The sequence below is a fragment of the Ranitomeya variabilis genome, chromosome 2 (assembly GCF_051348905.1).
Source record: "Ranitomeya variabilis isolate aRanVar5 chromosome 2, aRanVar5.hap1, whole genome shotgun sequence".
NCBI lineage: Eukaryota > Metazoa > Chordata > Amphibia > Anura > Dendrobatidae > Ranitomeya > Ranitomeya variabilis.
The window spans coordinates 1,001,417,348-1,001,433,902 of NC_135233.1; the positions used below are offsets into that span (position 1 = coordinate 1,001,417,348).

Below are 16,555 nucleotides of genomic sequence, written 5' to 3' on the forward strand. Positions count from 1 at the left end.
GATAAAAAAGTAATGAAAAAAATATAAGTAACCTAATTTACTTATCAAACACTCACCAAAAGCTCATCATGGGAACGTAACCTTACAGTTTGTCGATGGCAATGCACTTTAGAAAATGTTTGCCAGCTCCTCTCAGCAGACGGGCTCCAATATGCTTGTACCATACCGACTTGTGCCTGATCCAATCAACATTAGGCCGCGTGCACACACCGAGTATTTGTTGAGATTTTTACCTCAGTATTTCCTCAGGCCGCGTGCACACACCATGTATTTGTTGAGATTTTTACCTCAGTATATTACCTCAGTATGTGTAAACCAAAACCAGGAGTGGGTGATAGATACAGAAGTGGTGCATATGTTTCTATTATACTTTTCCTCTGACTGTTCCACTCCTGGTTTTGGCTTACAAATACTGAGGTAAAAATCTCACCAAATACTGAACGTGTGAACGTGGCCTTACTATGTGGACTTCTGCTATTAGGCTACATTCTCACAAGAGTATTTGTTAAGTTTTTTATGTTTCTTCACAACCTTTAATAAATGGGCAGACGGCTCAGACAGCCTAAACAGAGTTCCCCCTTATGGTTAGGATACAACATCAGTTTATAATCGGTGGAGGTCCAACATCTGAGACCCTCACTGATTCTGAGACAGCGCTGGAGTCCTGGAGCGTCCTCTTCATTGTTTTTCCTTCTGTACAGTCTGTTTTTCATTCTAGCTTTCCTCACAGGCAACTGCAGCCTGGCCCCATTCAGGTGATGGCATATAGCAATATTCGATCACTTTATGAAATGGGAAAACCACCTTTAAGGGGTTTTCCAGAACTTTAATAACGATGATCTATCCTTAGGACTGTTCATCAATATTGGATCAGTGGAGGTCCGATCAGCTGATTGAGGGAGCTGTAGCGTCTTACATTGTTTAGTGGCCATAAATAGTACTGCAAGCTCTCTCGCATTCCCTTGAAGCCTCGCAGATATGACATCAATTATCTATTTTAATGATTGGTGATCACTAAAAGTCCCAGAAACCCCCAAGACAACAAATGGCACTCAGCTCCCTATTGCACAATGTATACGTGCACATGTTCCCAGGTCCGTACCAGCTCTTCTTTACTTTCCTCCTCTCTTTCTCATGACCCCACAACAGTGACGTCACGTTCCAGCTGAGAATACCTCCATAACATGGCATCCAATGGCACATGCAACAGTACTGTTACTGACTGATTCCGTATAAAAACACCTTTTTATGCGTTATTATTAGTGATGAGCGAGTATACTCGTTGCTCGGGTGGTCTCTGAGTATTTGTTAGTGCTCAGAGATTTAGTTTTCCTCCCCTCAGCTGCATGATTTACGGCTGCTAGACAGGCTGAATACATGTGGGAATTCCCTAACAAACGGGCATTCCTCACATGTATTCAGCCTGTCTAGCAGCCGTAAACCATGCAGCTGTGGACAAAAACTAAGGGTATGTGCACACAATGCGGATTTAGATGCGTTTCCGCAGCATTTCTGGACGCGCAAAATTACCTCATATCTGCAGTACACACAATGTTAATAGGAAATACAAAAACACTGTGCACATGCTGCGAAAAAAAATGCTCGGAATCGCAGCGATTTATTTTCCACAGCATGTCAATTCTTTTTGAGGATCTGCAGCGTTTCTGCACCCATTGACTTCCATTGATTCAGTCAGATCCGCAGCAAAACCGCAGGTTTAAAAAGATCTGCGGTTTTGCTGCGGAGTTGCGTGCGAGAAACGCTGCAGATCGGGAGGAGGAAGAGTGTGTGGGTGGGCGGAGACTGTGTGTGCGTAGAGATGTGCGTGTCTGTGTGCGGGTGTTTGTGTGTGTCTGCAGTGGTCTGCGGGGCTGTGTGTGTGTGCGTGCGGGGGTCTGCGGAGCTGTGCGGCAGTCTGCTGGACTGTGTGAGTGTGTTTGCGTGGCTCGCAGGCCCATGATGTGCGGCTCGGGAGACCATGATGCGTGGCTTGCAGGCCCATGATGCGTGGCTTGCAGGCCCATGATGCGTGGCTTGGGAGACCATGATGCGTGACCCGGGAGACCATGATGCGTGACCCGGGAGACCATGATGCGTGACCCGGGAGACCATGATGCGTGACCCGGGAGACCATGATGCGTGACCCGGGAGACCATGATGCGTGACCCGGGAGACCATGATGCGTGACCCGGGAGACCATGATGCGTGACCCGGGAGACCATGATGCGTGACCCGGGAGACCATGATGCGTGACCCGGGAGACCATGATGCGTGACCCGGGAGACCATGATGCGTGACCCGGGAGACCATGATGCGTGACCCGGGAGACCATGATGCGTGACCCGGGAGACCATGATGCGTGACCCGGGAGACCATGATGCGTGACCCGGGAGACCATGATGCGTGACCCGGGAGACCATGATGCGTGACCCGGGAGACCATGATGCGTGACCCGGGAGACCATGATGCGTGACCCGGGAGACCATGATGCGTGACCCGGGAGACCATGATGCGTGACCCGGGAGACCATGATGCGTGACCCGGGAGACCATGATGCGTGACCCGGGAGACCATGATGCGTGACCCGGGAGACCATGATGCGTGACTCGGGAGACCATGATGCGTGACTCGGGAGACCATGATGCGTGACCCGGGAGACCATGATGCGTGACCCGGGAGACCATGATGCGTGACTCGGGAGACCATGATGCGTGACTCGGGAGACCATGATGCGTGACTCGGGAGACCATGATGCGTGACTCGGGAGACCATGATGCGTGACTCGGGAGACCATGATGCGTGACTCGGGGAGACCATGATGCGTGACCCGGGAGACCATGATGCGTGACCCGGGAGACCATGATGCGTGACCCGGGAGACCATGATGCGTGACCCGGGAGACCATGATGCGTGACCCGGGAGACCATGATGCGTGACCCGGGAGACCATGATGCGTGACCCGGGAGACCATGATGCGTGACCCGGGAGACCATGATGCGTGGCTCGGGAGACCATGATGCGTGGCTCGGGAGACCATGATGCGTGGCTCGGGAGACCATGATGCGTGGCTCGGGAGACCATGATGCGTGGCTCGGGAGACCATGATGCGTGGCTCGGGAGACCATGATGCGTGGCTCGGGAGACCATGATGCGTGGCTCGGGAGACCATGATGCGTGGCTCGGGAGACCATGATGCGTGGCTCGGGAGACCATGATGCGTGGCTCGGGAGACCATGATGCGTGGCTCGGGAGACCATGATGCGTGGCTCGGGAGACCATGATGCGTGGCTCGGGAGACCATGATGCGTGGCTCGGGAGACCATGATGCGTGGCTCGGGAGACCATGATGCGTGGCTCGGGAGACCATGATGCGTGGCTCGGGAGACCATGATGCGTGGCTCGGGAGACCATGATGCGTGGCTCGGGAGACCATGATGCGTGGCTCGGGAGACCATGATGCGTGGCTCGGGAGACCATGATGCGTGGCTCGGGAGACCATGATGCGTGGCTCGGGAGACCATGATGCGTGGCTCGGGAGACCATGATGCTTGGCTCGGGAGACCATGATGCGTGGCTCGGGAGACCATGATGCTTGGCTCGGGAGACCATGATGCGTGGCTCGGGAGACCATGATGCTTGGCTCGGGAGACCATGATGCGTGGCTCGGGAGACCATGATTTGTGGCTCGCAGGCCCATGATGTGTGGCTTGCGGCTGTCAGCTTGGTGCAGTCTAGCAAACAGCTATGAAGATACTCCAGAGTGATACTGCCAGTCGGAAGAGGTGCCTGAAGCTAGATGTGATGTGTAGTGGGAGTGCTTGGTGCGAGAATACAGAATGCGGGTGAGGTGGGAACCCGTGGATGTAGCGATCCTGGCTAATGTGATGTGTGGGGAACCTTTGGCTGTCGTTATTCTGAGACAGGGCACAATGGATGTTACTATGTTGAGGGGATACCACTACACAATGAAAGGGAAAAAAAAAAAATCACAGTGACAAGACCAGTTTTTGACCACCATCATGCATCAAATTCACCCATACGATTTTATGGGTCGGTGAAAATCACAGACAGCCCATGGTGACATCTGTGTACAATCCATGTGCAGTCCATGGTTAACAGTAATGGAGAAGAGAAGCTTTGTCATTTATTTCTTTTTAACCATGATAAATTACTGATGAAACCATGAAGGTAACAACTGACACCGACCAAACACTAATGACCAACGGTCCATGTTTCTACATACGACAAAAATCAGAAATGTCTGTATGAGCCTTAGAAGTAAAAAACCCACAGTTTGCGTTACCACGTATGGTATTTTTAACATATAAAACACAGCAGAGATCTATGGCGGCAATAATTATTCCATAGGAATAAACCATCCCATCTGAAGCCTTAATTGAGCTATTTGGGCCTCCATCATGTGACTGTGGCCCTTGTATTCCAGGAGCTTTTCCCAGCATATTAGTAAACGCAAGGCTCTGACGTAATGTAGCTGAGCCCAGGTTGTTGGTCCTCATCTGCCTCCTGATTTTCATTTCCTGCTGTTGACATAACATAAGGAAATGAAGGGAATGGAGAAGTTAGAAGTAACTGCCATCGGTGGCTCCGACCCTTGTGTCCTGCTCTATACACTTATTATATCTGTTCTTTATACCTGCATATACGTCATTTCTCCCCGGCAGACAGTGAGGGCTCATTACCTGTGCGGATTCCTAATCCTAAAGTCAAATTTGAGCAGTTTCTCTATTTCTCTCACTGACAGCACAGTGTGGCGGGTATGACGCAAATGTAATTTAGGGAATTAATAAAACAGATTTTTACAGATGCCCAAAAAGTGGATAACGCTGGTGTATGAGAATGTTTGGGGTCCACTCCTATACAATGTACTGTGAGGAGAAGCTATAGTGGTTGACCTTCAGCTACCTAGTACATGGCGGCTTTGGCCACAACATCGGTCACGCATCCAGAGATCGTGCTATGTTTCAGCACAGTGTAAGCAAATGGCTCGCAATCGGAGGTGAGCGAACCTGAACTTAAAAGTTCGGGGTTCGTACCTTATGAACAGTTAGTGTCCGGTGCCAAACGTCGAACCCGGACATCTCCCGGAAGTCAGTGGCAATGTTTGGAGTTCCAGGGAAAGTCCGTTGGAGAGAGAGCGAGGGAGATTTTTCCCAGCTCAAAAGTTTGGGTCGCCGCTGTTTTCAATGGAGTTTGGGTTCTGTTTCAAGTTCGGGTACCCAAACCGAACTTTGAAATAAAGTTCAGGTTGGGTATCAGAACCTGTACTTACACGGGTCCACTCATCCCTAGTCTCAATGTGATTCACAAGGTACTGTGACCATGAAAAGAAATGAGCAAAAAAGTCCACCAGTTAGATTCCTTGCGACTTGAGGATCGCCATGTTATCCCTTCACTTGTGGTGTATGAGGAGACATTGGTAATAGTGAACCTGTGTCATCCTCTTATCAATAGAGCTGTTTATTAGTGATGAGCGAATATACTCGTTACTCGAGATTTCCCAAGCACGCTCGGGTGTCCTCCGAGTATTTTTTAGTGCTCGGAGATTTAGTTTTCATCGCCGCAGCTGAATGATTTACATCTGTTAGCCAGCATAAGTACATGTGGGGGTTGGGGTTGCCTGGTTGCTAGGGAATCCCCACATGTAATCAAGCTGGCTAACAGATGTCAATCATTCAGCTGAGGTGAGGAAAACTAAATCTTCGAGCACTAAAAAATACTCGGAGGACACCCGCGCGTGCTCGGGAAATCTCAAGTAACGAGTGTATTCGCTCATCACTACTGGTTATTAAAAAAGTAGGGGGTCTTGTGGTCTGATGTCACATGAGTAACAGTACCATGCCTCATTCTCACTATAAGGTTATTATTCGGTGGTGGAAGATCTCCCTCAGAAGTGAATTTCGGGAAGCAAGACCTGGAGAACTTAGGGAATCTCATGAGGACTTTCTAGATGACTCAACACTGCACGGTAAGTGGGCTCGCGTCACAGGAGAATGGCTAACCCGGAGTCACATACCTTCTTCCAGAGAAACTTTACAGCAGCTTTGCTGATTCACTTGATCCTTGTTGGGTACGTCTGAAATCTTCTACATCCAGTGTAGGGTTGGGAGATGCCTTCTTCCCTCACAGCCTGTGGATTAGGTCTCCTAAAATGGTCTATGTGCAGCTCGGTGCTTCTGATTCATATTGCGCTTTCATGGAAGTAGTAAAGACAACTTCCTTGATTTTTTTTTTTTTTTCTTTCTTTCAGACTGAACTTCCCATCGTTCCTCCCACAGTAAACTCCACCCAGGCAAACCCTAACACTGAGAATGAAAAGCACTCTGTCTATGCCACCGACATAGCTCTGCCCTCATATCGACAAAATCACAGAAAAACTATTTTCATGGGAGCATTGCCAGAAATGCCTCCTCTCCTGTGCGGCACTCATAAACAGAAGCCCTTATTATTACTCTGGTAACTCGCCGCAGAGGAATTAGTGTAATGTTTCTTGTGTGACTCTTAGGATATGTGGATATATATACCACATATTAGCATTTTCTAATTTTTTGTGTTAACTCGCTGTAGAGGAATTAATGTAATTTGTGTTTGTGTGTATACACATACAGTTATGTCCAGAAAAATTTGGACAGTGACTAAATCTTTGTGATTTCAGCTCTGCAGGCCACTATTTTGGATTCAAAATGAAACAACTGACATACGAGGGGCATTCATTAAAGATTTCCCATGACCCACTTCCTGTGGACTGAGAGCAATGAAACTTGTCACAGTTTAGTCCTTCTCGACATAGGTGCCACTTAGGGACTAACACTTCTCCCATCTCTTTAAGCAACTGTAAACACCTCGCTTGTAGAAGTCGACAGGTTGCTCCAGAAGCAAGGTTATGACTTTGGAAATTAGAGTCTCATCATGTAGAAAATGCTTGCCCTTCAAAACTAACTTCATTGTTGTAAAGAGGTGGCAGTCCAATGGTGCAATGTCAGGTGAATAAGGGGGATGAGGCTGAATTTCAAAGTCACAAGAGCATTCTTCCATTTGGGCAACATGTGAGTTGTGAACTGGTGCATTTTCTTGCAGAAGGCGGACACCTTTGGTGACCATGCCACTTCTCTTGGGTTTGATGGCCTCCCGCAATTTCCGCAGCAGTGAAGCATAGTATGCCCCAGTGATAATTGTACCCTTTGCTAGGAAATCCATCAATACTACTTCATGTTGGACCCCAAAATACTGCGAGCATGACCTTGCCTGCCGAGGGTTGGTCACGTGCATTCTTTGGAGGCAGTGAGTCATGATGCTTCCATTGCATCGACAGGACTTTAGTCTCAGGATCATAGTGATGGACCCAGCTTTCATCCTGTGTAATCAGTCTGTTAAAAAAGTCCTCCTGGTTTCCATGGCACATCGTTAGTAGAGCCTCAGAGCATTCGACTCCTTCCTGCTTCTGGAAAGGTGTGAGCAGCTGAGGAACCCAGTGAGTGGATACCTTATGCATGTGAAGATGGTCTTGGATGATTTTTTCCTCGGACCCCACACTAATCGTGACATTTTGCGCTAGGTGGTGAATGGTTACGCGGCGATTTTCCAAAATAGCGACCTCCACTTGCTGGATGGTGTGTTCATCAATAACAGTGTGGGGTCCCCCTGGAATTGGAGCTGTTTGCACCGAAGTCCACCACATTTGAATTGACATTGCCAGTTCTTGACTACATCCTATGTTTGGGAATCATCACCATAAACCTCTTTCATCTCATCGAACGTCTCCTTTGGTGTGCGGCCTTTCAAGTAAAGGAACTTGATGACTGGTCTGTATTCCACTGCGTCCATTATCAAACCTCACACCACTTCAGCACCTGTAAAATTAAGACCGTTATCAGTTCTGAGTTGCAAATTGGCACGTATATCATTACACATGTGCAGTTTCAGCGTCCTGTGATAAATAGAAGTGGGTCAAGGGAAATCTTTAATGAACGCCCCTCATACAATTGATGTGTAGACTTTCAGGTTTAATTAAAGGGATTGAACAAAAATATCCTATTAAACGTTTAGGAATTGCAACCATTTTTCTACAAAGCCTCATTTCAGGTGCTCAAAAGTAATTGGGCAAATTAATATTACCATAAATGAAATGTTAATTTTTAATACTTTATAGAGAATCCTTTGCAGGAAATGAGTGCCTGAAGTCTGGAAGCCATGGATGTCACCAAACCCTGGGTTTCCTCCTTTGTGAGGCTTTGCCTACTGCAGCTGACTTCAGTTGTTGCTTGTTTGTGGGTCTTTCTGCTTTAACCCCTTCAGCCCGAAGCCTGTTTTTGCCTTCCTGACCAGGCCAATTTTTACAATTCTGACCAGTGTCAATTTATGAGGTCATAACACTGGAAAGCTTCAATGAATTCCACTGATTCTAAGATTGTTTTTAGTGTCATATACTACTTCATGATAGTGGTGAAATTTCTTCAATATAACTTAAATTTCTTTACTTAAATAAAACAAAACGGAAATTTGGCAAAAATTTCAACATTTTAAAACTTTTAATTTTTATGCCCTTAAATCAGAGAGTCACTTTCATGTTTTGTATGTAACATTTGCTGGCATAATTTGCAGATGTCATGTTGTGTTTGGAGAGCCCCTGATGTGCCTACACAGTGGAAACCCCCCACAAGTCGCACCATTTTGGAACCTAGACCCCCCAGAGAACTTATCTAGATGTGTATTGAGCACCTTGAACTCCCGGTGCTTCACAGACGTTTATAACATTGAGCTGTGAAAATGTAAAAAAAAACAAAACACATTTTCCCCACAAAAATGTTCCAAGCTTTGCATTTACATAAGGATAACAGGAGAAATTACACCATACAATTTCTTGTGCAATTTCTCTTGAGCATGCCGATACTCCATATGAGGGGGAAAACTACTGTTTGGGCACACGGCAGGGCTCAGAAGGGAAGGAGCTCCATTTGACTTTTTGAATGTAAAATTTGCTGGAATAATTATCGGACACCATGTCGTGTATGTAGAGTCCCTGATGTGCCTTAACAATGGAAGCCCCCCACAAGTGGCCCCATTTTGGAAACTAGACCCTCGGGGAACTTATCTTGATCTGTGGTGAGCACCTTGAAATCCCAGGTGCTTCACAGAAGTTTATAACATTGAGCTGTGAAGATAAAAAAAATCAAATTTTTCCCACAAAAATGTTTTTTAGCCCCAAATTTTGTATTTTCACAAGGACACTGGAGAAAATGGACACCAAAATTTGTTGTGCAATTTTTCCCTGAGTTCACAGATATCCCATATGTGGTCAAAAACTACTTTTGAAGCACAGTGCAAAACTCAAAAGGAAAGGATTGCCATATTACAGTGCCAATTTTGCTGCACTGGATTGAGGGTGCCATGTCACATTGGCAGAACCCCTGAGGTGCCAGGACAGCAGAATCCACCATAAATGACGCCATTGTACAACCTAAACCTCTCATTGAATTAATCTAGGGGTGCAGTGATCATATTGACACTACATGTGTAGCACAGAATTTTACACCACTGGGCAGTGAAAAAAAAAATCATTTACATTTTTACCACCAAGATTGTGTGTTGGCTCCAAATTTTACATTTTCAGACTGGGAAATGGGTAAAAATGGCACAAAAATGTATCCCACAATTTCTGCTGAATGTAGAAATACCCTATACTGTACAGTACTGCTTATCCATATAGAGAGACGCGGGAGGGACGGAGCACTATTTGCCTCCTGGGGTGCAGATTTTCCTAGAATAGTTTGCGGACTCCATGTACAGAGACCCTAAGTGCTAGAAAAGCAGACCCCCTCAAGTAACCCCATTTTGGAAATTATTCGTCTTTGGGAATTTATCTACAGACGTAGTGACAATTTTGACTGCATGGATGTTTTCCAGAATGGAGTGAAAATTGAAAACTGCCTGTCATGGTTAGGACATGGTTAATGTCCTGTTCTCTCAGGGTTAATATTGTTGGCCTCTCTTTCAAGATGGGAGGGGTATTTATACTCACTCCTAGCTGGGTTTTACTGTCAGCTATACGTTCTGTTTTGGCTTGTGTGCTTCACCCCCTGGAGTTTGTGCTCGGTTTGCACTGTATTTATCTTGCTCTCCGTGCGTTACTCTGTTTGCTATTCTGGATTTCAGACCTCTGGCTTTGCTTCTGACAATCCCCTGCCTCTCCCTTTTGGTACCGATCTTTGCTTGTTTGGTAACTCTCTAGTATTTATCCCTTCTCTGTTCTCCAGCGTCTGGCTCTGCCCCTGACCTCCTCCCACTCTGTCACATGCCTCAGGTCTTGTTGGTTACAAGGTTAGTACCCGGCTTTTAGCTCTGCTCCATTACTGCTGTGTGCAGCTCTCCCTGCAGCATTAAATCCCGGGAGCTGTGACACTGCCATTGTAGTATGTAAGTATGTTGAAGTGACCAGTACCTTATAGTGACCAGTACATTGTAGTGCCCTGCTCATGCTTGTGGAGACACGCACCCGTAAATTAGGGGGGCTCTCATCACTACAAAATTTTAGACACACTGGGGCTCAGAAGGGAGGGGGACACTTGGATTTGGGAGCGCAGAATTTGCTGAATTTCTTTTGGCGGCTGAGGAGCCATTTTGCTTTTCCAGAGCCTTTGCACTACCAGTAACATGGAAGCCCCTATATTTCCATTGACAGATGACAGACCTGAGTGGGGACTTGCTTTTTTTTGTGGATTGAGTTGAAGCTTTTATTGGGAACATTTTAGATAACGATTGGGATCCCATTTATCTTGCTCCCTACTCTGAGAACTTTGGGGTTCCTATCTAAATCTCCGAGTGACGTGATTCAGATGAAATTCCCTAGATATCCATTTATTATAATGAGGCAGCAGAGTTACTGCGGACTCCGTCTGGCCTCTGTAAAGCAGTTTCCTACTTCCTACAGAAGTGCACAAAACTGTGGCTTACCACGCTTTTATGTATGCCTAAGAAGACGGAAACATTTGGATCACAGGCCTCTGCCTCATTATATTATATTACATATTTCACGGATTCACGCAGAGTGGCGGTTGCGTGCGCACAGCTCTTGTGCCCGCAAAATCGCCTGGACGTACCCAGTACGTCTAAGGTCACTAAGTACCAGCCGACAAAGATGTAGTGAGTACGTCCAAGGTCATGAAGAGGTTAAAAGACGCTCAAAAGCCTGAATATATGAACAGTGAGTTGTTTTTGCATAGAAATGCATATGTTCATTCTTTTGAGCATTTAGCGCTTTTTCAGGTGGGTTTCGGAGCGGAATTCACTTGAAAAGACATCATGTGCCCATTGACACTTTATTTCAGATACACTTGTTCCATGTGAAAACAGCAGCTCATAAACTTTAATTGGACTGTGTGCTATCCGTTTTATACTCAAATTAAAAAAAAAAAACTGAGCGAAACCTGGGGCTCACATTTCACAGTCTGTGTGTGGACCACAATTTCCTGAGCAACTGAGGGTCTCCTGACCTGAACCAACAGACAGCAACAAAGATATCTATTAGGCTGTTATTTCAGACCAGGAAACCTGAGGAGTCTGGAAATTTCAGAACGTGAAACAAAATGACTAAAGGGACTTGTTTTGTCACATTCTCCAGGAATAGTTTACTTGGTGATCTCAGGATAATCCTATAGGTGGCGATAGGGAGCAAAGTTCCCAGGATTTTTTTTTTGTTTTCCTGATAAGCTCTTATTCATGAGGAAATCTGGGGGCTTTTTAGATACAGTTTGTCATTCCCATCTGTATTTAGCAGCAGAGCTCACATACATACAATGCGTCCATCTGTGCCATGTGTGACATACCTGTATGGAGTTTCCCCCCTGCTGCCATGTGACACTTGTGGCTTGTTAAAGGGCAGCTGCAGGATTACCCTCCTGTGTTACTATTCACGTCACGATCACCACATGGGTTATCCTGGAGGAAACGAAATTGCTAAATGACCATAATCTGAATAAATCCTAAAAAACGCAAACTAAAATATATACTGTATATACATTTCAGCTACATTAGTTATGAACAAGTGTTTTTTGACATTTCTGGCACCTGGGAATACGCTCTTGGAATGGTTGATATAAGGTAACGTTGCACTTGTCCGGTCTTGTCTGCTTCCAGTAAATCGTCACTTTTGGTGAAGTTTTCTGAATCGGCGTTTCCGTTCTGTAGACTGGAGGTTTGACGTTGCATCGTCCTCACGCCAGGTGGGCGCTTCTGCACCTTATACCCTCAGTTACAGAGATAAGTCATTCTCCTTTTTACTCTACAGCTCAGATTGGAATAATCTTTGGAGCGAAAACCCTCAACCACGTGACTAACCTCTGCCGCGGGCAGTACGATTTCCTGGAGCGCCTTCCCGAGTCCTTGATCTTGTATATCCTCACTTTCCTGGACTTAGAGGACATCGCTCAGCTCTCCCAAGTGTCTCATACGTTTCAGAAGGTAAATCTATTTGTTCATTGTAGTTGAGTACATGTGCAAGGAGTAATCAGAGAAATCTGACATGTCATTGCTCCAGGATCAGTTCATGATATCCGGGGTAGTGCCTCAGGTTTTTCTGTGGACTTGTAGTTTGACCTGGCACAAATAGGGTTTCGGGCATAATTTGCATTTGACTACATTCACACATCCATATATATTTTTACATAGGATCATCTGTGTTGCAGCTATTTTTTTTCTGATTTGGTTTTCAGCATAGCAGAAGTAGACTGTCTTAAAGGGAATCTGTCACCAGGTTTTTGCGATGTAATCTGAGAGCAGCATAATGTAGGGACAGATTGACTGATTACAGTGATGTGTGACTTACTGGGCTGTGTCCTGTAGTTTTAGTATAATCAGCGTTTTGTCAGCAGGGGATTATCACTAGAGGAATCTGTGTGACTGCTCCCCCACCCTTAACTGATTGATAGTGTACACAGGAAGCTGCCACTCAGTGGTGTGGGCTGGGTTATACACAGCTCAACATTTACTATATCTACAGCAGAGAAATATTTATATCAAAACTACACCAAGAAGTCCAGTAAGTGACACATCACTGGAATCAGGATCTCTGCCACCCTACATTATGCTGCTCTCAGACTACATAAGAAAAACTTGCTGACAGATTCCTTTTAACTTTTTTGATCCATTTACTCAGTGAAACACTGATGGGAAAACTGAAGGAAAAAAGATTGTTTTCTGTTTGCTATTCATATTGTCGGGACCACACTCAGTCGGAGCAGCCTTTGGAAGTGGGGAATCACCAGAAATAATACACAAGACACGTCTCGTATAGTATATCACTGGGAAGCCTCTGAAGCACGCCTGCCTTCAAGGTGCTATCCCCTCTTTATATAGTTGTACAGGTAGTTTCAGTGGTTATACAAGTTTTGCTTGTTTAAACAAAGAGAGAAAAGAGAAGACAAAAAAACAGTTTCGGCTATGTGATAGTTTCACAACAAACAAAACAGTACAGTTTCGCCTAAGTGGCAGTTTCACAAACAAAAAATAGGATTTCACACTATAGCTAAAATGTCCTTGAATGGACAGGTCAATATTGATCACAAATTCTTTTTGGTTCATTGAGGTAACCATTTTTGTTCCGCTCTTCACAATTCCCCCTTTGACATATTCCATTCAAAACCTTGTCATATAGACGATTATTTTAGTCATTCTTTTTGTGATATTACAAAAAAAAACTTTATATTCTCGCATCCATTACACAAAATTTATTTGTGCATACCGAGATACCCTTGAGTACAACCTTGAATAATACATATATAATTACAATAACTATAACTGTATGTATTAGGCTTTGCATAATCCCGGTAACCCACCCACCGATCCCCCTGAACCAATTGGCCGGGTTAAGAAAAGAAAAGGTATCTGACCACCAGCTATCCTTATTTTGGTCATTGTCTTTGTCATACTGATCCCTGAGTCGTTGTACGTCTTCTAATTTAAATCTCATACTCATAGTACTATTCGGGTCTATATAATGACAGCAGGTGGGTCCGATGATTTGACACATACCCCCTTGTGAGGCAGTTAGGTAATCCAATACCAGGGTATGTTGGTTAGTGACTATTATAAGCTGATTCTGTACAGCTATACTAGTATTTAATATGTCCAATATATCCCAAATCTGGTCATCTAGATAATCCGTGGCTCTAACTAATTTATCCCACATCTGTGTTAACATAGGATAAATAAAAATGGTACTAGCAATTTTGTTGGGAATTCCCATTTGTACTATATGTGGCCTCCCCGAGGGACGTGGTGAGTTATCTGCAGCTCTTTTATACAGTGTGTGCTTGGGCACGGCTTGCATATTCACTTGTTTGTTCGAAATTATGAAAGTAGCCGGGGTTAGGCGTCCTAATGTACAAGTACCCTTTATACCTACGGGAAGCCATTTATATGCTCCTTCTCCGCATATCCAAAATGTACCCTCAGGCAGATCCCACAAAGCTGAGTGCTGCAATACCAATCTGTGAGCCAAATCCACAAAACTAGATACATTCTGAAGCATACACCAAGAGGGTTTTTGTCCCAAGGGGCTACAGTACCCGGCTGCGGGATTCCCACATACATGCATTCCGTTGACATACTCATCGGATTCATTACAAACCAGGTTCCCCGGCTTACTTGTACAACTGTTTGCATCACCTTGGGGGAACAACTCGGAATGTTCCCATTTTCTATTATGTATGTACCTTTCCAATACTGTAGGTTTGAAAGCATCAGAGGAAGGGGTGGTTGTACTGAAACTGAGCTGTAGATTTTCAGTGGGGACCTGTCCTAAATCAGTTAATCCAGTCTTATTCCTAGGTACCCATGCTCCTCCTCTGAGTGCTAAATATTGTAAGTTGCCTATTTTTCCTGTAAGATTGCCCTGCCACCAAGGAAATTCTACCCATCCCACAACTGGTATGGCGATTGTAGTGTTCCATAGTCTAGTATTGCCAGGTTGGTTGTTGGCCAGGTTGTCTGAACAATTAGGCCAAGCGAATATTTCTTCAGCTGACACGGGAACTGCTAGAAAAGGTATACTTGTGGCTGATACTGGTGAATGGGTACAGATCCAACAATCTGCCAGGGGTTGCGTATTATTTAACAAATCATGCACTAATTTTCTATGATGTTGTACGAATCTATTGTTCAAAGGGGCTAGAGAATTCAATCTTTCCCATGCCTCCGTTGAGGTTAACATTATTAACATCAATATCATGAGTCTTATACTGCTTTTTTGCAATGGCTTGCATGTATCCATGATGCCTTTCCTTCAAGCTTGACTGCTGTTGGAGTTGTTAACAGGACTTGGAAAGGTCCGTCAAATCTCGGTTCCAGAGTCTTTCTGGTGTGTCTTTTCACGTAGATTTGATCACCAGGTTCCAACTTGTGGCCTCCTTCGAGATTTTCTGGATCTGGAAGGGAAGCAAAAACTTGCGAATGCACTTTAGTTAAACGTTTTTGTAATTCTTGTACATAAGCAGTTAAAGTCTCAGTATTCAACATCAGTTGTTATGGAAAATAACAACCCAAATTTGCTGCTCTACCAAAAAGAATCTCATGTGGTGACAGCTTAGCCTTCCCCCTTGGGGCGTTTCGGATGGAATACAGGGCAAGTGGTAGACACTCGGTCCAAGGCTTTCCTGTTTCTGCCATGGCCTTCTGGATTTTTAATTTTATTGTTCCATTTAATCTTTCCACTTTACCTGAACTCTGTGGGTGATACGGAGTGTGAAACTGGTTTTCTACTCCCAACATTTTCATAACATTCTGGAATATTTCTCCAGTAAAATGGGTACCCCTATCTGACTCGATCACCTCAGGCATGCCGTAACGGGGTATCAGTTCATGTGCTATTTTAATGGCAGTAGTTTTTGCTGAGGCTTTACGAACTGGATAAGCCTCTGGCCACCCTGAGAACATGTCCACACACACAAGCACATATTCGTATCCATTGTACCTAGGAAGCTGGATGTAGTCGATCTGGAGTCTTTGAAAGGGATACAGTGGTCTTACATGATGCTTGGTTGGGGTTTTAATGGTCTGACCTGGATTGTGTGCCAGGCATATAGCGCATGCAGCACACATGTTCCGAGCGAAATTACCAAAGCCTGGAGCCAACCACCTTTCTTTTACCTTGAGCGTCATACCGTTTGCCGATACATGCGTAGGTAGGTGGAGGTCACTCGCCACTGCAGGGTACCAGGCTCTGGGTAAACACAACAAAGTTCCTTTTTTCCATAATCCTTGCTGATCTTCTGCCCCTTTTTTCCGCCACTGCCCTCGTTCTTCGTCGTCTACCTGTTTCTGAGCTTCCTTCAATCTCTCCTCATCATCTTCAGAGCTATCTAGTGTGTGGGCATGATGTAAGGGTTTACGTGCTGCCTGTTTTGCTGCTTTGTCGGCTTTATCGTTACCCCTGGCTTCCTCGGTGTCGAGTCTCACATGTGCAGCTACCTTTATCACCGCTATTTCTTTAGTTTCTTGTGCTGCCTCCAGAATCTGTCTAATGAGGGAGGCATGTTTAACAGGT

General features: G+C 45.2%; 2 protein-coding genes across 3 annotated transcripts in view; one reads left to right on the forward strand and one right to left on the reverse strand.

Annotated features, from left to right (window-relative positions):
• Positions 1-6,174, reverse strand: part of TRIP12 (thyroid hormone receptor interactor 12) — a 146,014-nt gene extending 139,840 nt beyond the window's left edge. The window contains exon 1 of the mRNA XM_077291184.1: positions 6,035-6,174. The gene's annotated coding sequence lies outside the window, so the exon portion shown is untranslated. The remainder of the gene's footprint in view (positions 1-6,034) is intronic.
• The window catches only part of FBXO36 (F-box protein 36), a 41,758-nt gene that overhangs the window by 3,578 nt on the left and 21,625 nt on the right, over positions 1-16,555 (forward strand). For both annotated transcript variants that reach the window (XM_077291201.1, XM_077291202.1), the window contains exons 2-3: positions 5,878-5,986; positions 12,302-12,474. In XM_077291201.1, coding sequence (XP_077147316.1) covers positions 5,878-5,986; positions 12,302-12,474 — 282 coding nt within the window. The remainder of the gene's footprint in view (positions 1-5,877; positions 5,987-12,301; positions 12,475-16,555) is intronic.